General features: G+C 35.3%; 1 protein-coding gene across 2 annotated transcripts in view; it reads right to left on the minus strand.

Moving 5' to 3' along the window:
• Positions 1 to 21904, minus strand: part of LOC145239823 (tetratricopeptide repeat protein 16-like) — a 112403-nt gene that overhangs the window by 86914 nt on the left and 3585 nt on the right. For both annotated transcript variants that reach the window (XM_080103354.1, XM_080103355.1), the window contains exons 2-3: positions 16452 to 16859; positions 11699 to 11874 (exon numbers count right to left, since the gene is read on the minus strand). In XM_080103354.1, the coding sequence (XP_079959480.1) occupies positions 11699 to 11874; positions 16452 to 16850 (575 nt within the window). In that variant the 5' untranslated portion in view covers positions 16851 to 16859. The remainder of the gene's footprint in view (positions 1 to 11698; positions 11875 to 16451; positions 16860 to 21904) is intronic.

Consider the following 21904-nt stretch of genomic DNA (forward strand, 5'->3'; position numbering starts at 1 on the left):
ATTGTATGTTCATTCTTTAACCTAGGAAACACACAAACATCACACACAAGCACAGACAATGAGCTGTATGTATAGAGACTAGACCCTCAGTTCTAAACAGTTCGTCTATTGCAGTAGTTCCCAATATTTTAAATATGGCACCCGATTTTAGAACAAGCAATGAGGAAGCGACCCCAATACTTAAAATATCTTATATATACATTGATTTCTTTGTACAACAAACTGCCATGTATTGCAATCATTGAATTATAGATTATTTATTCGTGAAGTAACTATACATACCATAAATTCATTATTAATTTCAAATTTATTCATAAAAAATTCCAAAGCTGATACAAAAATGAATTAATCGTAAATCAATTAAAAATTATTCGAACACATAAATTTCCACTCATTCCCTTATGTAAAGCATGTATATAAGCAGACCTTAATAAGACCGATGGTATTGCAGTTTTTTTTTTAGGTAGCAAATATATGCTGGGTTCCGTTGTAAATATGACACACCTCAAGTTGTCTTCCTCATTTAATTGATTGCGTTACTTGTTTTTAAGGATGAAAAGTTGGGAGATTTCTGTTTAATATCATTGGTTGGGAACGCCGATAAATTCCTAATTGTAATTTCTGATATTACTGAGAATTTTTGGAAACGTTTTGCACAAAATTCTTATAGTTGCAGTTTGTCAATATGTTTAACACCATGTTTTATCTCTGTTGTGGTGGCAACCACTTATTTGCATATGCGAATAACATAACACTATAAATGGCAAGCCTAGGTTGGCCTTGGTGTGTCTTACTCAAATGCCACCAGAAGTGACGCCGAAGAGCGTACATGTCCTCCCATCAAGACTCTCTGACTCGACACCGTCATTTGTACATATTGTAAATATACCTTTTCTTTAATACACTTATTATTGCGTTATCTTGTTGTTTGCGTCTTCATTGTATTTCCTTACTAATTATTGTTCAACCTTGCAACCACAACAGTTGGCGACGAGATATGAAGCGTCAAATATAACAGTTTGACGAAGAACTATTTAAAAAAAAAAAAAAAAAAGTACAACGCAAAGGTTGACCATTTTTTTTAAGGAATGCAAAGTGTTGACGAGCAAACGGATTTTACGCTAAAGAGAAGTTTCAACTCAAGTGAAAAAAAAAAAAAACTCTAACGTGGCAAAAGCGACAATTTACGCCGTTTTCTGGGAATCCGACTTGCAAACAAATGTAAAAGTGAATTTTTGTTTTGTCGCTACACGACAAATCTTACTAAAGGACCAACTTGCAAACGAAAAGCGAACTTTGTTCTGTCGCAAAAACGACAGGTCAGACCCGTATTACGAAAAGCAAGGAAGTAACCTACGAAAAAAGTTCACCAGTGGATTCTAATTACTGTTCTCCGTAAACAAAACAACAACTAAAGGACTTTTTAATTAATGTTTTGGTTGACGTCGGTACTAAAAGGAAATACCACAGCTAAAACTAAAATTCAAGGAAAGGATTTTTTTTTTCTTGAAGTTGTCACTGAATAACGGATAATACAGTAAAACGTCACGGAAAAAAAAGGTAATCTCAATTTAAGAGGTATTTTAATTACTAAAATACTAGAGAAAAAAAACTCAAAGAACTAAATGTACTGCATACATTTATTCAATTGTGACTCGATTAAAAAAACAAAAACAAAAAAAAACCCAAACTTTTATTTTGTGGAAAGAGTTACTTATACATAAGTGCCTAAAAACGGAAAGTCAATTCCATTTCGTGATTCCAGATAAACCTGTTTTATTTTTTTTTGCAGCGTGATTCGCAAAAAGAATATATTATTGCAAGCAGCGATATTATTATTGAAAACAGGAGCTTACAGCAATTTGCTTTTTTGTTGTAACCCAAACCGGTGTATATGGTACATGGTACAATATTTTTTTTAACTACACACTAAAAAAAACAAAAAAAAAAAAAAAACATGGAAGACTTATCAAAAATGTTCATGCAATTTTTACAAGCACAGGCTGAGCGGGATGAACGCAGACAAGCTACACAAAACGAGTTTTTGCAAACACAAATACAGGCACAGGCTGACCGCAAGGAAAAGAGAGAGGACAGATTATTGAAATGGCAGCAGGAACAAGAAGAAAAGCAGAAAATGGCGCAATTAAAGCAGAAAAAACTGCAATTGGAACAGGAAGAAAGGCATAAGAAACTACAATTGGAATATGAAGAAAGACAAGAGGAACGTTTTGCTAAAACACTGGAACTACTAAAGAGTAATCGAGAAAATGTCGATAGTGTTAATTTCTCCCATACAACTATTTTTAATAGCATGGACACATTTCATTATGTGCCTGAGGAAGAGAAGAATTTTGAAGCATACTACACAAGATACGAGGATGTTTTTCAACTGGACTGTAAAAATTGGCCAAATAGTCAGAAAGTGAGCCTCTTACTCAGAAAATTGGGTACATCAGAACACAGCAAATTCGTAGATTACATATTACCTAAAAAAACTGCGGAATTAGAGTTCATGGAAGCTGTAAAATTACTAAAAGAATTATTTAATCCAAATATATCTCTTTTTCATAAAAGATGGCTGTGCATGAATCTAAGAAAGATGGACAACCAAGATTATTTGACATACGCATCAGTTGTCAATAAAAACTGCGATAATTTTAAGCTTGCAGAACTAACGGTAGAAGATTTTAAATGTCTAATCTTCGCTCAAGGGTTAGTTTCCACGAAAAATGCAGAAATACGCAGACGAGTGTTGTCTAAGCTGGAATCTGAGCAAGATTTAACCCTCCAGAAACTAGCAGAGGACTGTGAAAGGGCCATTACACTAAAAAAGGATTAAAAAAATATAGAAGAATCCGGAGTGGCATATGTAAGAAAAGTTAGAAAACCATACGCACCAACCAAGAACTTTACAAAGAAAAGCAATGGAACGGGATATTCCAAAGATAATAACCATAAATATAGTACAGAATATAACAAGCCTCTTCCTAGATATAACTGTAAGCGATGTGCAGAAAAGCATTGGGAATCAGATTGTCCTTATAAGAAGAAAAAATGCTACATTTGTAAGAAGGTGGGACACAAAAGCGATTGCTGCAGATATAAAGATTACACCAGAAAGAGAGTACAGCAAACAAAATCAAATACAAAATTAGACAAAGATCGGCGAAAATACGTAAAAGTGGAAATATTTAAGACATCAATAAAGTTACAACTCGACTCCGGCGTTTCTATAATAAACCTGAATACGTGGAAAAAGTTGGGAAAACCGGCCATGATGAAAACTAGTAAAGCAGCCCGGACGGTAACTGGTGGTGGTATAAAATTTGAAGAAGTTGTCCTCCCGATAAAATTGAAAGGGATTTTGAAGAAATTAAAAATATTCGTACTAAAAAATAGTGAAAATCTGTTTGGAATAGATTTAATTGAGAAATTCGGACTATGGGATAAGCCAATCAATACATTCTGTAAAAAATTAGAATGTTCTTCTCCAACAGCAGTAAATATAAAAGACGATTTAAAAGAATTATTTCCTGAGGCATTCACGACTAACTTAGGTCACTGCAATAAATTCAAGGCCTCGTTTGAACTTAAAGAAAATGCTAGCCCAATTTTTAGAAAAAAGCGAAATGTTCCGTTCGCTGGGTTGGAAAAGATTGATAAAGAATTAAATAGATTGGAACAGATGGGAATTCTATCAAAAATAGAACACAGCGAGTGGGCAGCCCCCACCGTATACGTAAAGAAAAAGAATGACGAAGTTAGAGTGTGCGCAGACTTTTCGACCGGGGTCAACTCCCTATTAAAAGATCACCATTACCCCCTACCAAGCCCAGAGGAAATATTCACGAAGTTGAATGGGGGTAATATCTTCTCCAAGATAGACTTGAGCAACGCGTATTTGCAAATACCGGTCGAGGAGAATTGCTCAAAAATACTATGCATCAATACGCATAAGGGATAATACAAATACAACCGATTGCCTTTTGGCATCAAAGTAGCGCCTGTCATCTTTCAGCAAGCGATGGACACCATGCTAAGTGGTATTGAGTGCGCATGTGCATACCTGGACGACATTGTTGTCAGGAGAAAATCCCTAGAAGAACATAAGGAACATTTGAAACAAGTATTTACTCGAATACAAGAATTCGGCTTTAAAGTAAAAGAAAGTAAATGTGACTTTTGTATGAGCGAGATTAAGTATCTTGGACACATAATAAACAAACATGGACGACGTCCAGACCCAGACAGATCTGCGGCAATAAAAAATATGCCAGCACCCGATAATGTAACAACCTTGCAGAGTTTCTTAGGACTCGCAAATTATTACCAATCTTTTATTGAAGGAATGCATAACTTGCGAGCCCCCTTAAATAATCTGCTTAAAAAGGATACACCGTGGAACTGGACGCAAGAATGTCAAACCGCTTTTGACAAAATAAAGAGCGCACTAACATCCGAATTATTCTTAACGCACTTTGACACAAACTTAAAAATAGTCGTCGCTAGTGACGCTAGCTCCTACGGCTTAGGAGCATGCATTCAACATATTATGCCGGATGGGTCTAGAAAACCAATAGCGCACGCTTCGAGAATGCTGATACCAGCCGAAAGGGCATATTCACAAATCGAAAAAGAAGCGTTGAGCATAATCTTTGCCATGACTAAATTTCACCGATACTTATATGGTAGACAATTCATACTTGAAACCGACCATAAACCGTTAGTCACGATCTATGGATCAAAAAAAGGATTGCCGGTATACACCGCAAATAGATTGCTGTGCTGGGGTACAATACTACTTAATTACGATTTCCAGCTACAACATCTAGCATCAAAAAAGATTTGCCATGCGGATGGACTGTCAAGACTGATACCACAGAAACACAATCTGGAAGAATCAGTCATTGCAGCAATTCGGACAAATGTTGAAGTAAAAAATATGGTAGCAAACATCATTAAGGAACTACCCGTAACTTTGTCGAACATTAAAAGGGAAGCCGAGAAAGACGAATATATAAAGGACATAAAAGAGAAAATTATAACGGACACAAAGGTGCAGGAAGTTTTCTCCATATGTGACGATGTGTTACTGTACAGCGAGAGAGTGGTAATACCCAAAACATTGCAGAATAGGATGTTAAGAGATTTCCACACAGGACATCCGGGGATAAATCGAATGAAGTCGTTAATGAGAAGCTACATGTACTGGCGTAACATGGACACTGACATAGCGACAACAATTGATAAATGTAAAGGATGCCAGTTAGCGGCAAAATCCCCAACTATAGTACACCAACCATGGTCGAGAATCCACATGGACTTCGCTGGTCCAGTAGGTGAAAACTATTATTTACTTGTAGTGGATAGTTTCACAAAATGGCCGGAGGTAATGCGTTGCAGGAATCCAACAACGAACAACTCAATAGGGTTCCTACACGAGTTGTTTGCAAGATTCGGTGTACCAGACACACTGGTCACTGACAACGGAACGCAGTTCACATCCGCAGAGTTTAAGGAATTTTGCGACACGTTCCGAGTGAAGCACATCACGACTCCGCCGTATCATCCAAGGTCGAACGGCCTCGCGGAAAGGTTCGTGGACACGCTAAAACGAGCGTTAAAGAAATCCATTGGAATACCAACAGAAAAAGCTTTGCAACAATTCTTGCAAGTATATAGGATTACACCACATCCTAGTACACCATCAAACATATCACCAGCTGATCTAATGTTTGCCAGAAAGGTAAAATCAGCGTTTGACAAACTATTGCCAAGGCAGGCAATTATCCGAAACACTACACACACGAGAAGTAAGAAATATAACTCGGGAGATCGAGTATATTTTAAGTGCTACAGAAATAACACATCTTACTGGGAATGTGGAGTAGTGGATAAACGCATTGGTGATTGTACATACATGATTAAAGGTCCACAGAATATACATAAAAGGCACCTAAATCAGATAAAAAAACGTCATATCCAAGATGATGATGATACGACAACAGTCGAAGAGGAGGACACCATAGATATCATATACGAATCTTTTAATTTGGAACCGCCTCAAAATGCACCTGAACCCCGAAGATCAGGTAGGAAAAGAAAAGTGAATGAACCATTAATGGTAAACCCAAAAAGAAAAAGATATTGAAATCTGTGTGACTTCAAATCTTGGGAGGGGGGTGTTGTGGTGGCAACCACTTATTTGCATATGCAAATAACATAACACTATAAATGGCAAGCCTAGGTTGGCCTTGGTGTGTCTTACTCAAATGCCACCAGAAGTGACGCCGAAGAGCGTACATGTCCTCCCATCAAGACTCTCTGACTCGACACCGTCATTTGTACATATTGTAAATATACCTTTTCTTTAATACACTTATTATTGCGTTATCTTGTTGTTTGCGTCTTCATTGTATTTCCTTACTAATTATTGTTCAACCTTGCAACCACAACAATCTCATATTGACATTCGCCCCAAAATCAATTGACGACCTCATGACATTGGTGTCCTGACCCCATTTGGGGTCACAATCCACTGATTGGAAACACTGGTCTAGTGTGTGTAATATATGTGGATGACTATAATGCTCCCTATCTTAGGTTGAGCATATTGGGAAGTGATATACAAATTACCATTAGCATATGAAACGATGCTCTTTATGTAAACAATTGAGCTTAGGTACTTTGGACAATGTCAAAACATTGTTTATTCACTGCCTGCATACCAGCAGCCATATTAACGCAATGTTTAGAAGCTCCGACTGTCGTTTGGGCAATCGGGTTTCGATCCTGGCTTGAGGTAGTTGCTTGTCTAGTCGCACTGATGAGTTGTGAAACAACGAAACAGTATTGTATGTGGATGACTATATATATATATTCCAAGTAAAAGGGATACAGGAAATAAAACTCATGAATCAAAACGAGGTTATTAAGAGTGCTCAATAAAAAAGAGCAAAATATAATATTTTTATTTATGTAGACATATTACATAGTCGCTACACTGAACATGCTGATATTTTGGACAAATTGGATTGCAAGAAACTAAAAGTCACTCGTCAGCCGACGTAATAAAGTTTATTTGACACCGAAGGCATCTGGTTCAAAAATCGAAGAAGTGAAATATATTTTTTTCTTCATAAAAATAAAATATTAAAACGCTAAAATTTAAGTGGGAGGGGTGACATTAAGTGATATTTTAGACTCAAAATAAAAGGTGGAAAAAATATTTCTCTTCTTCCATTTTTGAATCAGATGCCTTCGGTGGAAAATAAACTTTATTATGTTGCCTGATGAGTGATTTTTGGTTTCTTGCAAACTAATTTGTCCGAAACAGTAGTATCAGTGTAGCGTCTATGTAATATTTTATTTGCCTATATATATATGTCGCGATCCACAGATTGGGAATCATTGGTCTAGTGTGTGTGTGTGTGTATATATATATATATATATATATATATATTTTTCTTTTTTTTTCTCTCTCTTCTTCTTCACTCATTTTTCTTAATTACACTTTGTCTCGGCAGCCGAGTTTAGCGCATATCTTATTTTTCTTTTAATAATATTATTGGAATTCTTTCCTATTTTTCCTTGTACCTATTTGTGAATTATTCCACGGATTTCGGCCTTTTGGATTATTTTGGACCATCTTCCAATGACGCGATTTCCTTGGATTTTACTTGTGTGAATGGAAATTTAACTAACTTTCTTAGATTTACATTTTTGGATTTTACCGTCATTGGATACTTTACCCTTCACCAGACTATCCATTCACGTGACATCACCTTTTTCTTCGCCATATTCCCTCTGCTTCACTTTTTGTTATCAAGTATGATCTTTGACTTACTTGCAGTTTCATCAGATACTTTTGCATGCAAAATCCGATCCCGCATTTTGCTAATTCCTACCCTCTGATGAGAAGAAAAGTATTTCTTCGAAACTCTGCGGATTAAGGACTATCCACTTATTTAGTGTTTCCTTTTCAAATTAAATATGTTTTAACTCTTTTTCAAAGTGTTTTTTAACATGTTTTATTAACTATTTGCTCTTATATATAAGAGATAGATAGATAATGATAGGTCACAGATTAAAAATCAAGTGAATTATCCTGTCAGATATTACATTGAGGTAATACTTTCAGGACAATCCTAGCCAAAAAGGTAAAGCTCGATATATAAAAATAGAGCAATATATAAGTTTAATGATTAAAGTTAAATTCTGTAGATTAAAATATATACAAATATATTTAAGTTGAGAATTTATTGTTTGAAACAAGGAATATATGGAGAAAAATTATATTTATTTTCATCTAAATAACTTTTAAATTAAAATACTTGTTCACTATTTAATTTAATTTTTTTTTTAAGTATCATAATTTTACCCATCCTTTACTCCTACTAAAACTAATTTGACCTTTAGAGAATTCTAACTGCATCTTTAACATATATACACATACGCACTATAAGTTTAATGATTAAAGTTAAATTCTGTAGATTAAAATATATACAAATATAAGTTAAGAATTTATTGTTTGAAACAAGGAATATATGGAGAAAAATTATATTTATTTCCTTAATCCATGGATTTTCAATAATGGCTCATATCATCAGAGGAAATGAAATGCAATTAGCAAAATGTTCAGCTATGAATAAACGAATATTTTGCTTTTCAGCACATATATTGAAAATGTTAGTTAAAAGTTATTTAGATGGTGCTTAAGAGTCATAGAAAAAGGATATTATATTAACTTAAATATATTTGTATATATTTTAATCTACAGAATTTAACTTTAATCATTAAACTTATATATATATATATATATGACATAATCATGTTCACACACTGGTTTTCGTCACATCACTGAAGTTAAGCAACGTTTAGCCTGGTCAGTTTCAATTGGGAATTCCAAGTGCTATATGTGCTCTCCATTTATTTTTGGCATTGTTTCCAGTAAGTCTTGGTCTCTCCTTGCCACAGGACCCAAACAGTGCCGATTCAGGAGAGGTGTGGTCGGAGATTGTGCAACCCTTGCCTCACAATTACATGTGCAGCTGCCCTTACAGGAGTATCTGTTGTCTCTTGAGACTGAACGGAGGCATCGATATATATGCATATATATATATACATTTTTTTTTCTGAATTACGCCTTGCCTCAGCAGCCGAGTTTTAAATTACTTCCATTTTTTTACACACATCTTATCTTTCTTTTAATAATATTATTGGAATTCTTTCCCCTTGTCTTTGTACTTTTTTGTGAATTATTCCACAGATCTCGGCCTTTTGGATTATTTTGGACCATCTTCCAATTATGCGATTCCCTTGGATTTTACTTGTGCGGATGGAAATTTAATTTTCTTGGATTTGCATTTTTAGATTTTACCATCATGGGATACTTTACCCTTCACCCGACTATCCATTCACGTGAAATCACTTTTTTCTTCACCCTATTCCCTCTGCTTCACTTTTTGTTATCAAGTATGATCTTTGACTTATTGTAGTTTCATCAAATACTTTTGCAAGCAAAATCCGATCCCGCATTTCCTACCCTCTAATGAGAAGGAAAGTATTTCTTCGAAACTCTGCAGATTAAGGACTATCCACTTATATTAGTGTTTCCTTTTCAAATTAAATATGTTTTCAACTCTTTTTTTAAAGTGTTTTTAACACGTTTTATTAACTACTTGCTCTTATCTATCTATCTATCTATATATATATATATATATAAATGGAAATTTGTGGAGATTGGTATAAGAATCAGAAAAATTTGTGCCAATTTTCCGATGCCAATAACAAGTCGTCTTTTAATTGCTTATTTTTTATTTTTTGTTTAAAACTCAATTTTCCATTGCTGATACTAATAGAAAAAAAAAAAGTGATAAGTATTTATTGAATTTAAATTACCCGTAAAATAAAAATACATATATATCACCCCATGAGTGTATTTTTACGTTTGCAAAAATATATGCATACATTACATGTTTATTTTATTTATTTTACGGTAATCTGAAAAGTAATTAAAAACAACACCTCTACGGTAAAATATTTAGAGATTTTAAAAGATTCGGAATCGGTAACTGTATCGGAAACAGGAATTTAAAGCAGGTAATTGTGTCAGAATCAGGAAAAATATTGGCATCGTCCTATCACTAATACAAATAAAGTTTTGTCTATTTCTAACTGACCAAGTTTTAATCATAAAGTCCAACAGTTATGACTTTCTAATAGCCTGTCTGCAATAAGCACATTTAGAAATGCGCACGCGCACACACACAAACACACACACACACAAACCCATAAACTGGATGTATGTTTTACTTTGCAATTCTATATCTTCTATAAGCGAGAGTGATATCTAGTGAATAAAATCCGTTCGAATGTATAGATAAAATAAAATGGAAAAAGGGGTAAAGCAAATATCATGTAGAAATCAACAATAGGTATTAGACATCAATTAATAAATATTTCACAAATTTCAGGTTTTTTTTTTTAGAAAAAGGATTTGAAGAGGGGGGGGGTCATATTATGGGTACAACCTCCAATTTGAAAATTCAAATATTTCAAATTCACAATCCTTTTTACAATCAATCTATGGCTGATTTTTCCACCAATTTCAGTCAACAATTTCCAACAGTTTTTTTTGTTTGTTCTAAAATCGTCATTCAATGACAAGCAGATCTGGATATGACGTGCAAAATTATCAATACCTAACACATTCCACTGTAGACAAATGATTCTGATTTCAGTTCTGGTAATGCTTTTCAGTTCAAAAATAGTTTGACAATTGTTTTCATAGACTTTTTTTTTTCAGATAATCCCACAGATAAAATCTGATGAATCCAATAAATGTGATAACTATTTAGGATCACACCTTTTACTGATGCAACAATCACCAAAGTGCCCCCCCAATCATTGAGCAACGATTAAAAAAAAGACTACTGCACAATTCATAACTGAAACTTATTGGACAGATCAGGCATAGATCGAAGTTTATTTGTAATTCACTATCCTTTCTGCAATCCAACCATATTTGGTACAAATAAACTTCCATTAACACCTAACATGTCCACCAAGTTTCAGTCAAGAATGTCCAACAGTCTTTATTCTATCGGCGTTCAATAATAAGTACACCTGAATATGACATGCAAAATAGTTAATAATTATTTTCACATTGACATGATTTTGGTCATGAATGCCCTATACAGTTTTTTTTTTTTTACATAGGAATCACCACTTATCAAGACCCAGATGCCACTCGAGGATAAGGGTTAAAGAGTGTACAGTAGTCAATGGGACAATATCGTAGTCATCGTTAGTAGTGGAAATTTGGTAAATTGAATTACGTAAGGGGAACGACTCATCAAGAACTTAAACATTTTAGGGATCGTTTTATAAACATTATTTTTTTAGACAATCCCAGAGTTAAATAGCTGGGTGTTAAAGTTCGATGAGTGTAAAACAGGAGTATACCTCTACTGATGAGACGATCACCAAAATGTCACCACATATCACTGAATGGTGATAAAGCAAAGACTGTTGAAATTTCATAACTGAAACTTGGTAGACAAGTCAGACATAAACCCAAGTTTCTTTGTATGAAATAATGGTTCGATTGTAGAAAGAAGTGTGAATTTTGTTAACGGATTCATGGGTGGCATTTTATTCGGGTCACCATGCATGCTGACATGAATCTACTTACAATGTCAAAGAGGTGTTTTCAACGGTGAAGATCGCTGCATCGTCCGTTTCTTCAAGTTGGGCTTTGTAACTGACCCACACAAAACGATCTAAAAGACTTTGGCATCGCATAATATTGTTGGAGCGCTTACATTTCTCAGCATTTTCCAGCGTTTCAAAATAACCTTCCTGGTCATACTACAAAAGAAAACAAGTCAAGAAAATCAGTCGACGAAACAGGTGGAAGGTCACATTGTTTCAACTTCTTCCTCAGCTCTCACACAAATATATTTGAGATTTGAAGAGACTGTGTGATATCTGAACTTTCATCGCTTGTATCTAACAAACATTTTCAATAAATATAAGGTGCTTTTGCATTGATTGCATAGACAGCATAATCAGGTTTGACTCACAAATTCTCATTAAATCATTAAAGTTAAGCAACATTGAGCCTGGTCAGTACCAGATAGGTAACTGTCTATAATATAAATCTCACCTGTCTGTTTAAATGTATGTATATATGAATGTATGTTTGTATGTCTCGCAAAACCTTTCGAGAGAGGCGACAGATTTTCATGAGGTTAGTATCATTTTGAAGCTCAACCCTTCGGACGACAAATATCAAAAAATTGGCCAAAAACATTAATTTCTTCACCCCCAACTGGGCACTTTTCTACAGGGAGGGGTCGTTTTTTTTCCAATATTTTTGAAAGTCATCGTCTCTTTTCGATTATCTAGCCTTAATTTAAACCTACGTCACTTTCGGTTTGATGATTAGTGCAGCAGCTAACGCGTCATGTTTTTTTTTTTTTTCACTTTCTTTTCATCCTTCGTAGTACAGGTTCAAGCCTGCCTGCCTGGTACAACTTTTTGTTTTGCTCAACACACACCTACAATCACCCTAGCAACGCCGGGCACCCAGGTTACTTTGGGAATAAGAAGCGCTGTTATAGGAGGATGTCGACACTTCCAGCAGCTTCTACATCCCACATAACCTCTAGCTGTCTCGACCTGCCCTGCAGTTGGACCAGGCTGGTTGCGATGAGAGAATAGGGTTGGCTCTAATTCTGAAGGCAAGCAGTTTGAGGAAAGAAGTATTGTACTTTTTGGGGGGTTTGTTGGAGTTACTTACATTGAGAGGGCACAAGTTCGTCAGAGCCCATTTCATTAAAATACTTGTAAAGCAAGCACAGTGGCACAACATAGCAGTGATGGGGCAGGAGATGGAGCTTGGTAAACAGTGTGGGATCTGTTAAATTAGAGTGTTTTTTTTTGTTGTTGTTTTTTTTTACTCTATTCAACCGGGAGAGACTAATGGACGGCGTACCAGCCCAGATGTTACAACAATATTCCATGCATAGATAAATTGTGGCTTGTAGAGATATAGGATACTGGTATAAGTGTCAAATTTTCTAGCCTGTTAGAAGGAAGTGCTACCTTACATGTTTCATATGTTCAGTTTTATTTTGGACTTTGGCACACCCTGACACCATGATCAGACTCCCAGAACAGCCCAACAGAAATGAAAGTAATATTTACTTATACCGTTATTCATGCATATTCTTTATTTTCTGACCCCAGTAACGCATGTCTTTATCCATTATATTGGAACTTTAAAGCATTCTCTCTTAAGTACTTTTGTCTGTTCTCTCTCTGGATATCATATCATATTAAGTACTATTATCTTTTATTCCCCGTCTATGTTTGTCGGACCATGTCTGCATGTCTTTCAAAACTCTTATGCAGTGTCTGTCAGGAACTTTCTAGTTGAAGTCAGAGAAATTCCCAGAGCACCACAACTAACACGAACATTTCATATACTCACGGGAAGCCATAATATAGCAGAAGGTTGAAGGTTCTCATCCGCCTGTGTTAAGTAAAACATCAAAAAGGAGAAGCACACTGTAGAGTAAAGGTGTTACCAGCATCTGTTGTTCCACAAAAATGGGCATGAACAGTCAAGGAGGATAGAAAGACTTAGGAGGAAGTATTAAATAATAATAATTTTGATAGAGGGGCTTGAGTGACATTCAAAAGGTCAGAGGTGACTTAAAAACAGAAGTTGAGGAGAAGACCACACACCTTCCGGCTAAAGGGATCTTGGTCCCTTTCTGGTTGATAACTGAAGCAAAGGAACATAAAACAAACATTACGATTCTCAAGGAGCCACAGCAGGGATGGTGACAGTCATGTAACAATATAGCTAAGTATAGCAAGACAGACGAGCTAAGAAGGGCGTTCTATGATATAAGTAATGCCTCTGACCCACTTCCAGTCATCTGACCTAGCTAAATTTTTGCATGTGCGATGATGGATTATGTGGCAAATTACCACACTGAACTAATTGTGGATTCTGATTTATAGTTATTTCAACTAAGTCGAGTGTGAAATGGAGCGTGTCACACAGTGATCAGGTTTTTGTATTTAAATGGATGCACAGCACAGGAGACTTTTGGTGAAATGAAATAAACATATGGTAATAATCTCCCATCATATGACCTTGTAAAACACTGGCATCGTAAATTCAAATATGGCTGAAAATCTGTTGGAACAGTTCTCAGACTTGATTGACCCTCTTCTGCCACTGATGAGGCATATATAAGTTGAGGCTGCCATTTTAGAAGATCAACGTGTGACTACTCGCCAAATAACCCAAGCGGTAAAAATTAGTACCGGTCTGTGGAAACTATCAATCCTGATCATTTACAAAATGAAGGTGTCTGCCAGATGGATTCTCAGGTCAGTGACACCTTCCCAGAAGCAAAAACATTTCAAGTGCTTGAGAAAGAATTTGGAGATTTGGAGATATGCTAAGATGATTTAACATTTTTCAAAAGATTGATTGCACAAAATAAAACCAGAGACGAAAGCCCATTCAATATAGTGGAAGCACTTAGACTCAATATCTCCAAATAAGGCAAGGGTGCAATCCTCCACATAATGCTCAGTCTTCTGGGACCAGGATGGAGTAGTGATGAACAATTTCCTAGCAACAGGTACCACAATTACAGAAGCCTATTATGCTTTAAAATTGAGGAGATTAAGAGAAGCTATCAAAATCAAGAGGCAGGGCATGATCAGCAAAGGTATTCTCTTTCTGTGAGACAATGCTCTGGTCCACAACGTGCATGTCACCAGATCAAATGCATGGATGGGTGGCTATGAAATTCTCCCCACGGTCTACACTATCCTGCCCTTGCATCCTCTGATTTCATCTCTTTCCAGCCATTAAGTTTGTTTTTTTTTTTAAAGGGAAAACGTTTCCCAAATGATTCCGCCTTGATTTTCGGAACCATCTTATGGGTGGAGGACCAGCCTTGGGTGTTCTACAAAAACCTTCTCCAGCGCTGCATTAAACGATGGGAGAAATGTGTAACTTTGGGTGGTTCCTATGTAGAGAAAGACTAATAACTGTCCCAACTTTTGTTGCTCTACTGCTATGAGTCAGGATCATTACTAGGGCTAGAACAACAGCATATTCTTTTCATTGTTTTGACTCTTGAGTGTGTATCCGTTAATATCTGTGGAACTCTGTTCCATTTTCCTGCTTTCTAACTGACTACAATATGGTCATCTTCAAGTCCAACGTGAACAAATTCTTGATGAGCCATTCCCTTAAGTAATCCAATTTACCAGATTTCCACTACTAACGATGACTGACATTTCCCCTTGACTACTGTACACTCATTAACCCTTATCCTCGAGTGGCCTTCGGGCCTTGATAAGTGGTGACTTCTTTGTAAAAAAAAAATGCTTTTATATAGAGTGGTGTGGTTCTCGGTTGATTAATTGTGTCTAACTGTGTCGGATATATACTAAAGAGTTATGACAATAAAAAGAATATGCTGTTGTCATAGCCCTAGTCATTACTTATTGAACATCCTTCGTATTTTCATTGGTTAATAATTCTTATGTTCACACCTACATCTGTGTTTCTTTTATTTTGGAACCTCACACATGTCAAACAACAATTTTGTATGTATGCTTGTATGTTTTTATGGTTCCTATGTAGAGAAAGTCTAATAACTGTGCTAATTTTGGTTGCTCTACTGCTATGAGAAGTAGGTCAGGGGATTATTTATTGAACGCCCCCCCCTATCTGCCTGTCTGTCTGTCTCTCTCTCACACACATGCATACAAAGTTTTCTATTCCTGTTTATTTAATAATCCTTTAAAAAACAAACAACAAATATTGGTTTGGTTTTTATCAACAAAGAAAGAGGAAGCCTGTCATAATGACGATGATGATAACGATGGTGACAATGACGATGATAATGATGATGATGAAAGCAATGAAGAACAAATAGTTTGACGATGAAAGGATCCACACATGTGCAATTATCACCAACTTGGATTAACAAGGAAACGTAACACTAATATTTTGTATTTTGTGTGCCAATGTGCCATATTTTGATTTTGTGTGCCATTGTGTGCTATATTTTGATTTTGTGTGCCATTGTATGCTATATTTTGATTTTATGTGCCATTGTGTGCTATATTTTGATTTTGTGTGCCAATGTGTGCTATATTTTGATTTTGTGTGCCATTGTGTGCTATATTTTGATTTTGTGTGGCATTATGTGCTATATTTTGATTTTGTGTGCCATTGTGTGCTATATTTTGATATTGTAGGTCATTGTGTGCTGTATTTTGAATTTGTGTGCTATTGACACTATTTAACTGTATGGCAATTATTTTCGAACAAGCTACATTCAATTTGAATGCAACCATAAATAATCTTACTAAATCAAATTCAACAAATGTCGAACACTCACATTAAACTTAACAGCTTTTGAAAGAGCTGTTGAAACTTTAAGCTCCTCTGAGCTAGTGTTGGGTGAGAATATTCGTAACTCATCAAATGGGTCATTTTTTGGTTCCTCTTTATCATTTTCCAAAGGCAAACTGATGTTGTCATCATTATCATCATTTTTGATTGCAATTGGCTTTTTGTTGGTTGTTATTTCTGTTGACGGCTGGATAACTTTAGACGGCTTTTTCGTTTTTCCAGAAACAGATGACACAAGACCTGCCCAGAAGTTGGAAGCTTCTGTCATAGAAGGCTTCTGGAAACTGTGTTGTAAGACTGGGAAGAACTGGTGCACGTTCACATTTTCTTTTTCAATCCTTGCAATTATGGCTTTGGATTTTTGGACTTGCTCAGATTCTTCCATCTACGAAACCTGAAGTGATAACAATAAGAATGAGAACGGTAAGCAATTAACATAAATGTTATACTCTGTCCATGATGCGAATGCTTCACAGAAACATGCAAACCTCGGGCAGCTAGCATAAACTCTTATCGACAATCAAAACTCTGAGGCATGGCATATTTTAGACACATTGATCATCAACGAAGGTGAAACTGAAAAAGAAGTGAAAACATTGGTTCGGAAACACAACAATACAAAGTGAAGACAAAACAGAGATGAAAAGTTTACTAACATCGAAAGAACGTTATAAGAATAAAATTACAGAATAGAAAATATTTTGAGCATAACGATAAAGCCAGAAAAGAAAAACTAAAAGGAAGTGAAAACATTGTTTCAGAAATCGTTGTTGTCATCGGTATGCATTCATGTCCGAATATCATAGATCCCAAGTTCAATACAGAAAAGAAGCAGAAGAGAAAGTTTTATGAATTTTGTAAGAATTTTTAGTCATTATCGGGATGGTGAGTTCTTTTGTGGCTGGAAAAAACAATTTGGGCTCTGAATAATCAGGGGCATTGGTCACATTGTATTGTGGGGGGTGGTTGCGGTTGGTTGGCGGTTATTAGATTGGCTCTTCTATTTTCTTCAGATTGGCTTGTACTCATTTTGATTCTGTTCCTTCATTCATATTTGTTGTCCAATGAGGCTTCAAAGTTGTTTGGATCTATATTGGCCTCACCTAGCGATTTCTTCAGCTGGTCTTTGAATTTAAGTGGCGGGCAGCCTCGGGGTCTATTTCTTGCATTTAGTTGACTGAAGAGCACTTGTTTCGGCAGTCTAGTGTCCTCCATGTGAGCCGCATGACCAGGCCATCTCAGCTGGTGTTTCATGCTCAAGGCCTCGATGCTGATGACGTTAGTTTTCTTGAGGACAGTTTGATGGGCACATAATCATCCCACTTAATCCGCATGACTGCTGTGGAGAAAAGTCAATGCCATAGTTGTCTCCATCCTATTATATATATATATATATATATATATATATATATATGTATATTGGACCATCTACTGTAAAGACCAGAGAGAACTGTTTCAGAAATATTTAACTACAAAATGAAGACAAGACAGAAACGAATTTAGTTTACTAAAATCTAAAAAGAGACGTTATAAACTTAATGAAATTAAAGAATAGAAAATATTTTGAGCATAAAGATTAAACTAGAAAAGAAAAAATATACAAATTATACCAGATCAGTAAGTTACCAAAGAGGAGAATCATAGGCTTAACACGTAGACAAAAGATGAATAAAGTTTGTTAAACAATAGAAACAATACTAAAAAAATAATACTAGAAGTATTTAATTCTATCTTTAAAGAGAAGAAAACCAATATTTCTACCGGCGATGTTTAAGACATTAGGATATTTAAAGAGATAGAAAATTACACCATGAGAGTTGTGAAGAAACAGAAATAAATAAGGAACGAGTACCGATAGCTGCTCGTCAGTATGAGTCTGAAGAAATCGTTATACAAAAAAGGACTGGCAAAGGGAGATAAATACTAGGGAATCTTTTCTATTCTTGACAGAACAAATATTATTTTCATAAATAATACAAAATGTAGCATATGGCGGAAAAGAGTGTTTTGGAGAAAAGCCAATCTTATTATATATTGCGGACTATTATCCTAATCTTTATTAGTTGTTGTTTCACGACGTTTCGGTCAACTATTCTTCTGGCCTTCATCAGGTGGTAACCATGACGTGATAGGAACTCTGAATCTCCTAACTGCATCCTCAGCATTTTCTGCCTTCCATAGTCGTTGTCATCTCACTACATTTTGGCTAACTAATCCTCTGGCCAGCTTTAGGTAGGATTGGGACCATAGAGATTCTCATCTCTATCTACTGCACCACGAGCCCTGAAGGGCAATCAAGGTTGGATTTTTTTGTCTTATAAATTTATTTATTGCGGACTATTATCCTCATCTTTATTAGTTGCCGAAACGTTGCGAAACAACATCTAAGAGAAAGATGAGGATAATAGTCTGCAATAAATAAATCAATAAATAATACTCATCTCAATAATGAATTCCAATTAAATAATATATAAATCCAATCTTGTCTAACACTATCTGAAAAACTTGACACTGCTCAAATCATTGCTATATAATTTTCACTGTGCTCATAACATCATCTTATTTTCTTTACTTTTAGTGCTTCTTTTTTGTTTTTTCATTCTGCTTTGTAAAATAGTTAGAAACTGAAAGGTAAGAAAACTCTCTGAATTAATGTCTTATTGTTGTGACCCCAGAAGGATCACTAAGGCAAACACAGACATGGATATGATTAGAAAAGATAAATTGTATTGAAAGAAAACAGAATATACAAAGAGCAGCAGTCGTAGCACATATTACAAAGTATGCAGACGACACCGAGAGTCGTACCTCTTGGTCTATTTCTACATTTCGGAAGAGTTCATTTCTTGTGCATAGGTGAGTCCCCACAACATGCATGTACCATACAGGATGGCCCACTAAAAAGTAGCCCAGAGAATGTAGTAGAGAGGATGAACATTCTTTTATTGCTTAAATTACCTGTAGTGTTATAAAAAAGCTGGAAGTGCTCTCTGTTGATATCTATGCATTTCTGGGTATGTTTTAGCAACATTTGCAGATACTGCATACAGATCTTTTCTGGTGATTCTCCTGATAACGTTGGTAATGTTCTCCTTTAGTTGGTTTACATTGTGAGGATTATTTGCATAAACTTTTTGTTTTAAAGTCACTCAAAAATAAAAATCACATGATGACAAGTCCGGGGAACGTGGTGGCCATAGCTCTTTGCTTATTGGTCTTTCTTCCATAAACATGTCATAAACTCGTGTCAGTGATCTGTGAGGCATGCAGTGTTATCTTGTTGGAAAAAGAATTGCATTTTTCTTGTGGTGTCAGTTGGTCGTTAAGAGAAAGATTAGAGAGTTTGGGCTACTTTTAAGTGGGCCACCCTGTATAATTACAGAAAACAACACATTACCTTGTGTAAATGACGACGAAGACAAAGGCTTACATAACAATATGAAGACATTTATTTCCAGCTAATGGTGAGAGTTTGATGCCGTTTAGATTTCTACATTTTGTCTTCTCTTTCCCCCTTCACTTCCTGAAGGAGCTCAGGCTAACCCTCTCTTCTTTCAACTGCCAACCTGCCAACTTTCAACTCTAACTTATTTTGAACCCTAACTTAACTGTATATATTGACACTATATTTCTTTGTGACGTCAGAACGTGGCCAATATGTGCTTGTTTTGCACGTGTATTATTGCATATGCTTCCAACACGTTTTCTGGCACAGAAAGAACATTCCTAAATTTCCATTGTTCCATTCTACCTGCTCTAATCTAACTTTGTTGTATAATTATTTCTACTATAATGAACAATTCACTACATTCCTGGAATCGCATCTAAATGACAATATCTATTCATTTTTAACTTTTGATCACCGAGTTCGATTCCAGCATTCTCCTTTAATAAATATTATTTTCGATTCCAATTACCTCATTTCTCTAAATACCGGGAGCTATCCACTTCAATATATAATACATATAGTTTAAATTTTATTAAAAGTGGATATACATATTTGAAGTTTTTAGAGGGAGAGTTTGTCCCAATGGATCACTTAGGTGATGGTATGTAGATATATTTGGTGCATAGAGGATAACAGATATTTGGGACCACCTCCGCTGTATTCCTTGGAGAATTTTATATGCATGACATAAATTTCATCAAAATAGGTTAAGTTTGAAGTTCTAAAGAAGATTTATCCTTCATAACTCTCTTAGGTTAGGAGACACTTATTGACTTTCCTAGAAAAATTTGAAACATGATTTAAATTTAATAAAAATAAGATGGAATTTCAAATTTGAAGAGCGTTATGCTCTTTGTGGTACACTTACAGATTCGGGAAACACTTCCATTGTCTTCCTCAGTAAATTTTACATAAAAATACACTTTTAGATTTTATGTAGATTCTCTGAGCTGACTGGTCCACATTTGACCAAATCACTTCACAAGGGTAGCTCTCTACAATGAAATCAATGTCAATGTTGATGACTGCTCTAGCCTTCTAATTCATAGCTGTAGTCATTCTTTTTTCCTGAGATATTGTTAGTGGTTAGACATGGCTAAGGAAGCTTCTTTTTAACTCATTGGTTCATATCCATGAAGGAGATGAATTATCAAATCGAATTCATATTTTAGTAGATTGCTTCCTAAAAAATTTCTTCTTTTGACTAACAATCACCAGAGGAGTAATGGTAGAATTAAAGTGCAATTGAACACGACAGCAAAATTATACATTAATACAACATTTGAAAAAAAAAGGACCCAAACACGGGGTTAGGGTTAGTATTAAGGTTGGTAGGAGTATGGTAAGTGGTAAGATGGCATTAGGCATGCATTTACATATGATTGGTTGATAGCAATATTTTGGCAATATCTACACAAATATCACACAAACACATATACACACCCACATTGACTTTTATAGAGAGATTGGCATTCCGGCATATTCCTTGAGACATTTCATTGTTGGATTAGCTCCCCTGTTTTCTAGATGGGGATAAATGATTTGGCGTCCCCAACGAAACATATTCCAACAGATATTATGTATTATATAATATATATGTAATATTATGTATTATATAATATATATGTAATACTATGTATTATATAATATATAATATGTAATATTATGTATTATATAATATGTAATATTATAATATTATTTATTATTATTTATTATTAACTAGTCTGGGTACCTGGCGTTCCCTGGGTGTTTGTAGGTGTGTGTTGCGCAAAAAAAAAAAGTGGTAGTAGGCAGACAGGCTCGAACCCGTATCGCGAAAGAGGAAAAGAAAGTGAAAAAAAAAAAAAAAAAGTTACACGTTAGCTGTTTTGCCCATCGCCAAGCCGAAAGTGACGTAGGTCTAAATTAAGGCTAGACAATTGAAAAAAGGCGATGATTTTCGAAAATATTAATGAAAAATGTGACCCTGCCTTATAGAAAAGTGGCTAGTT

Source organism: Euprymna scolopes, chromosome 19 (genome assembly GCF_053919585.1).
Source record: "Euprymna scolopes isolate OS-2025 chromosome 19, ASM5391958v1, whole genome shotgun sequence".
Taxonomy (NCBI): domain Eukaryota; kingdom Metazoa; phylum Mollusca; class Cephalopoda; order Sepiida; family Sepiolidae; genus Euprymna; species Euprymna scolopes.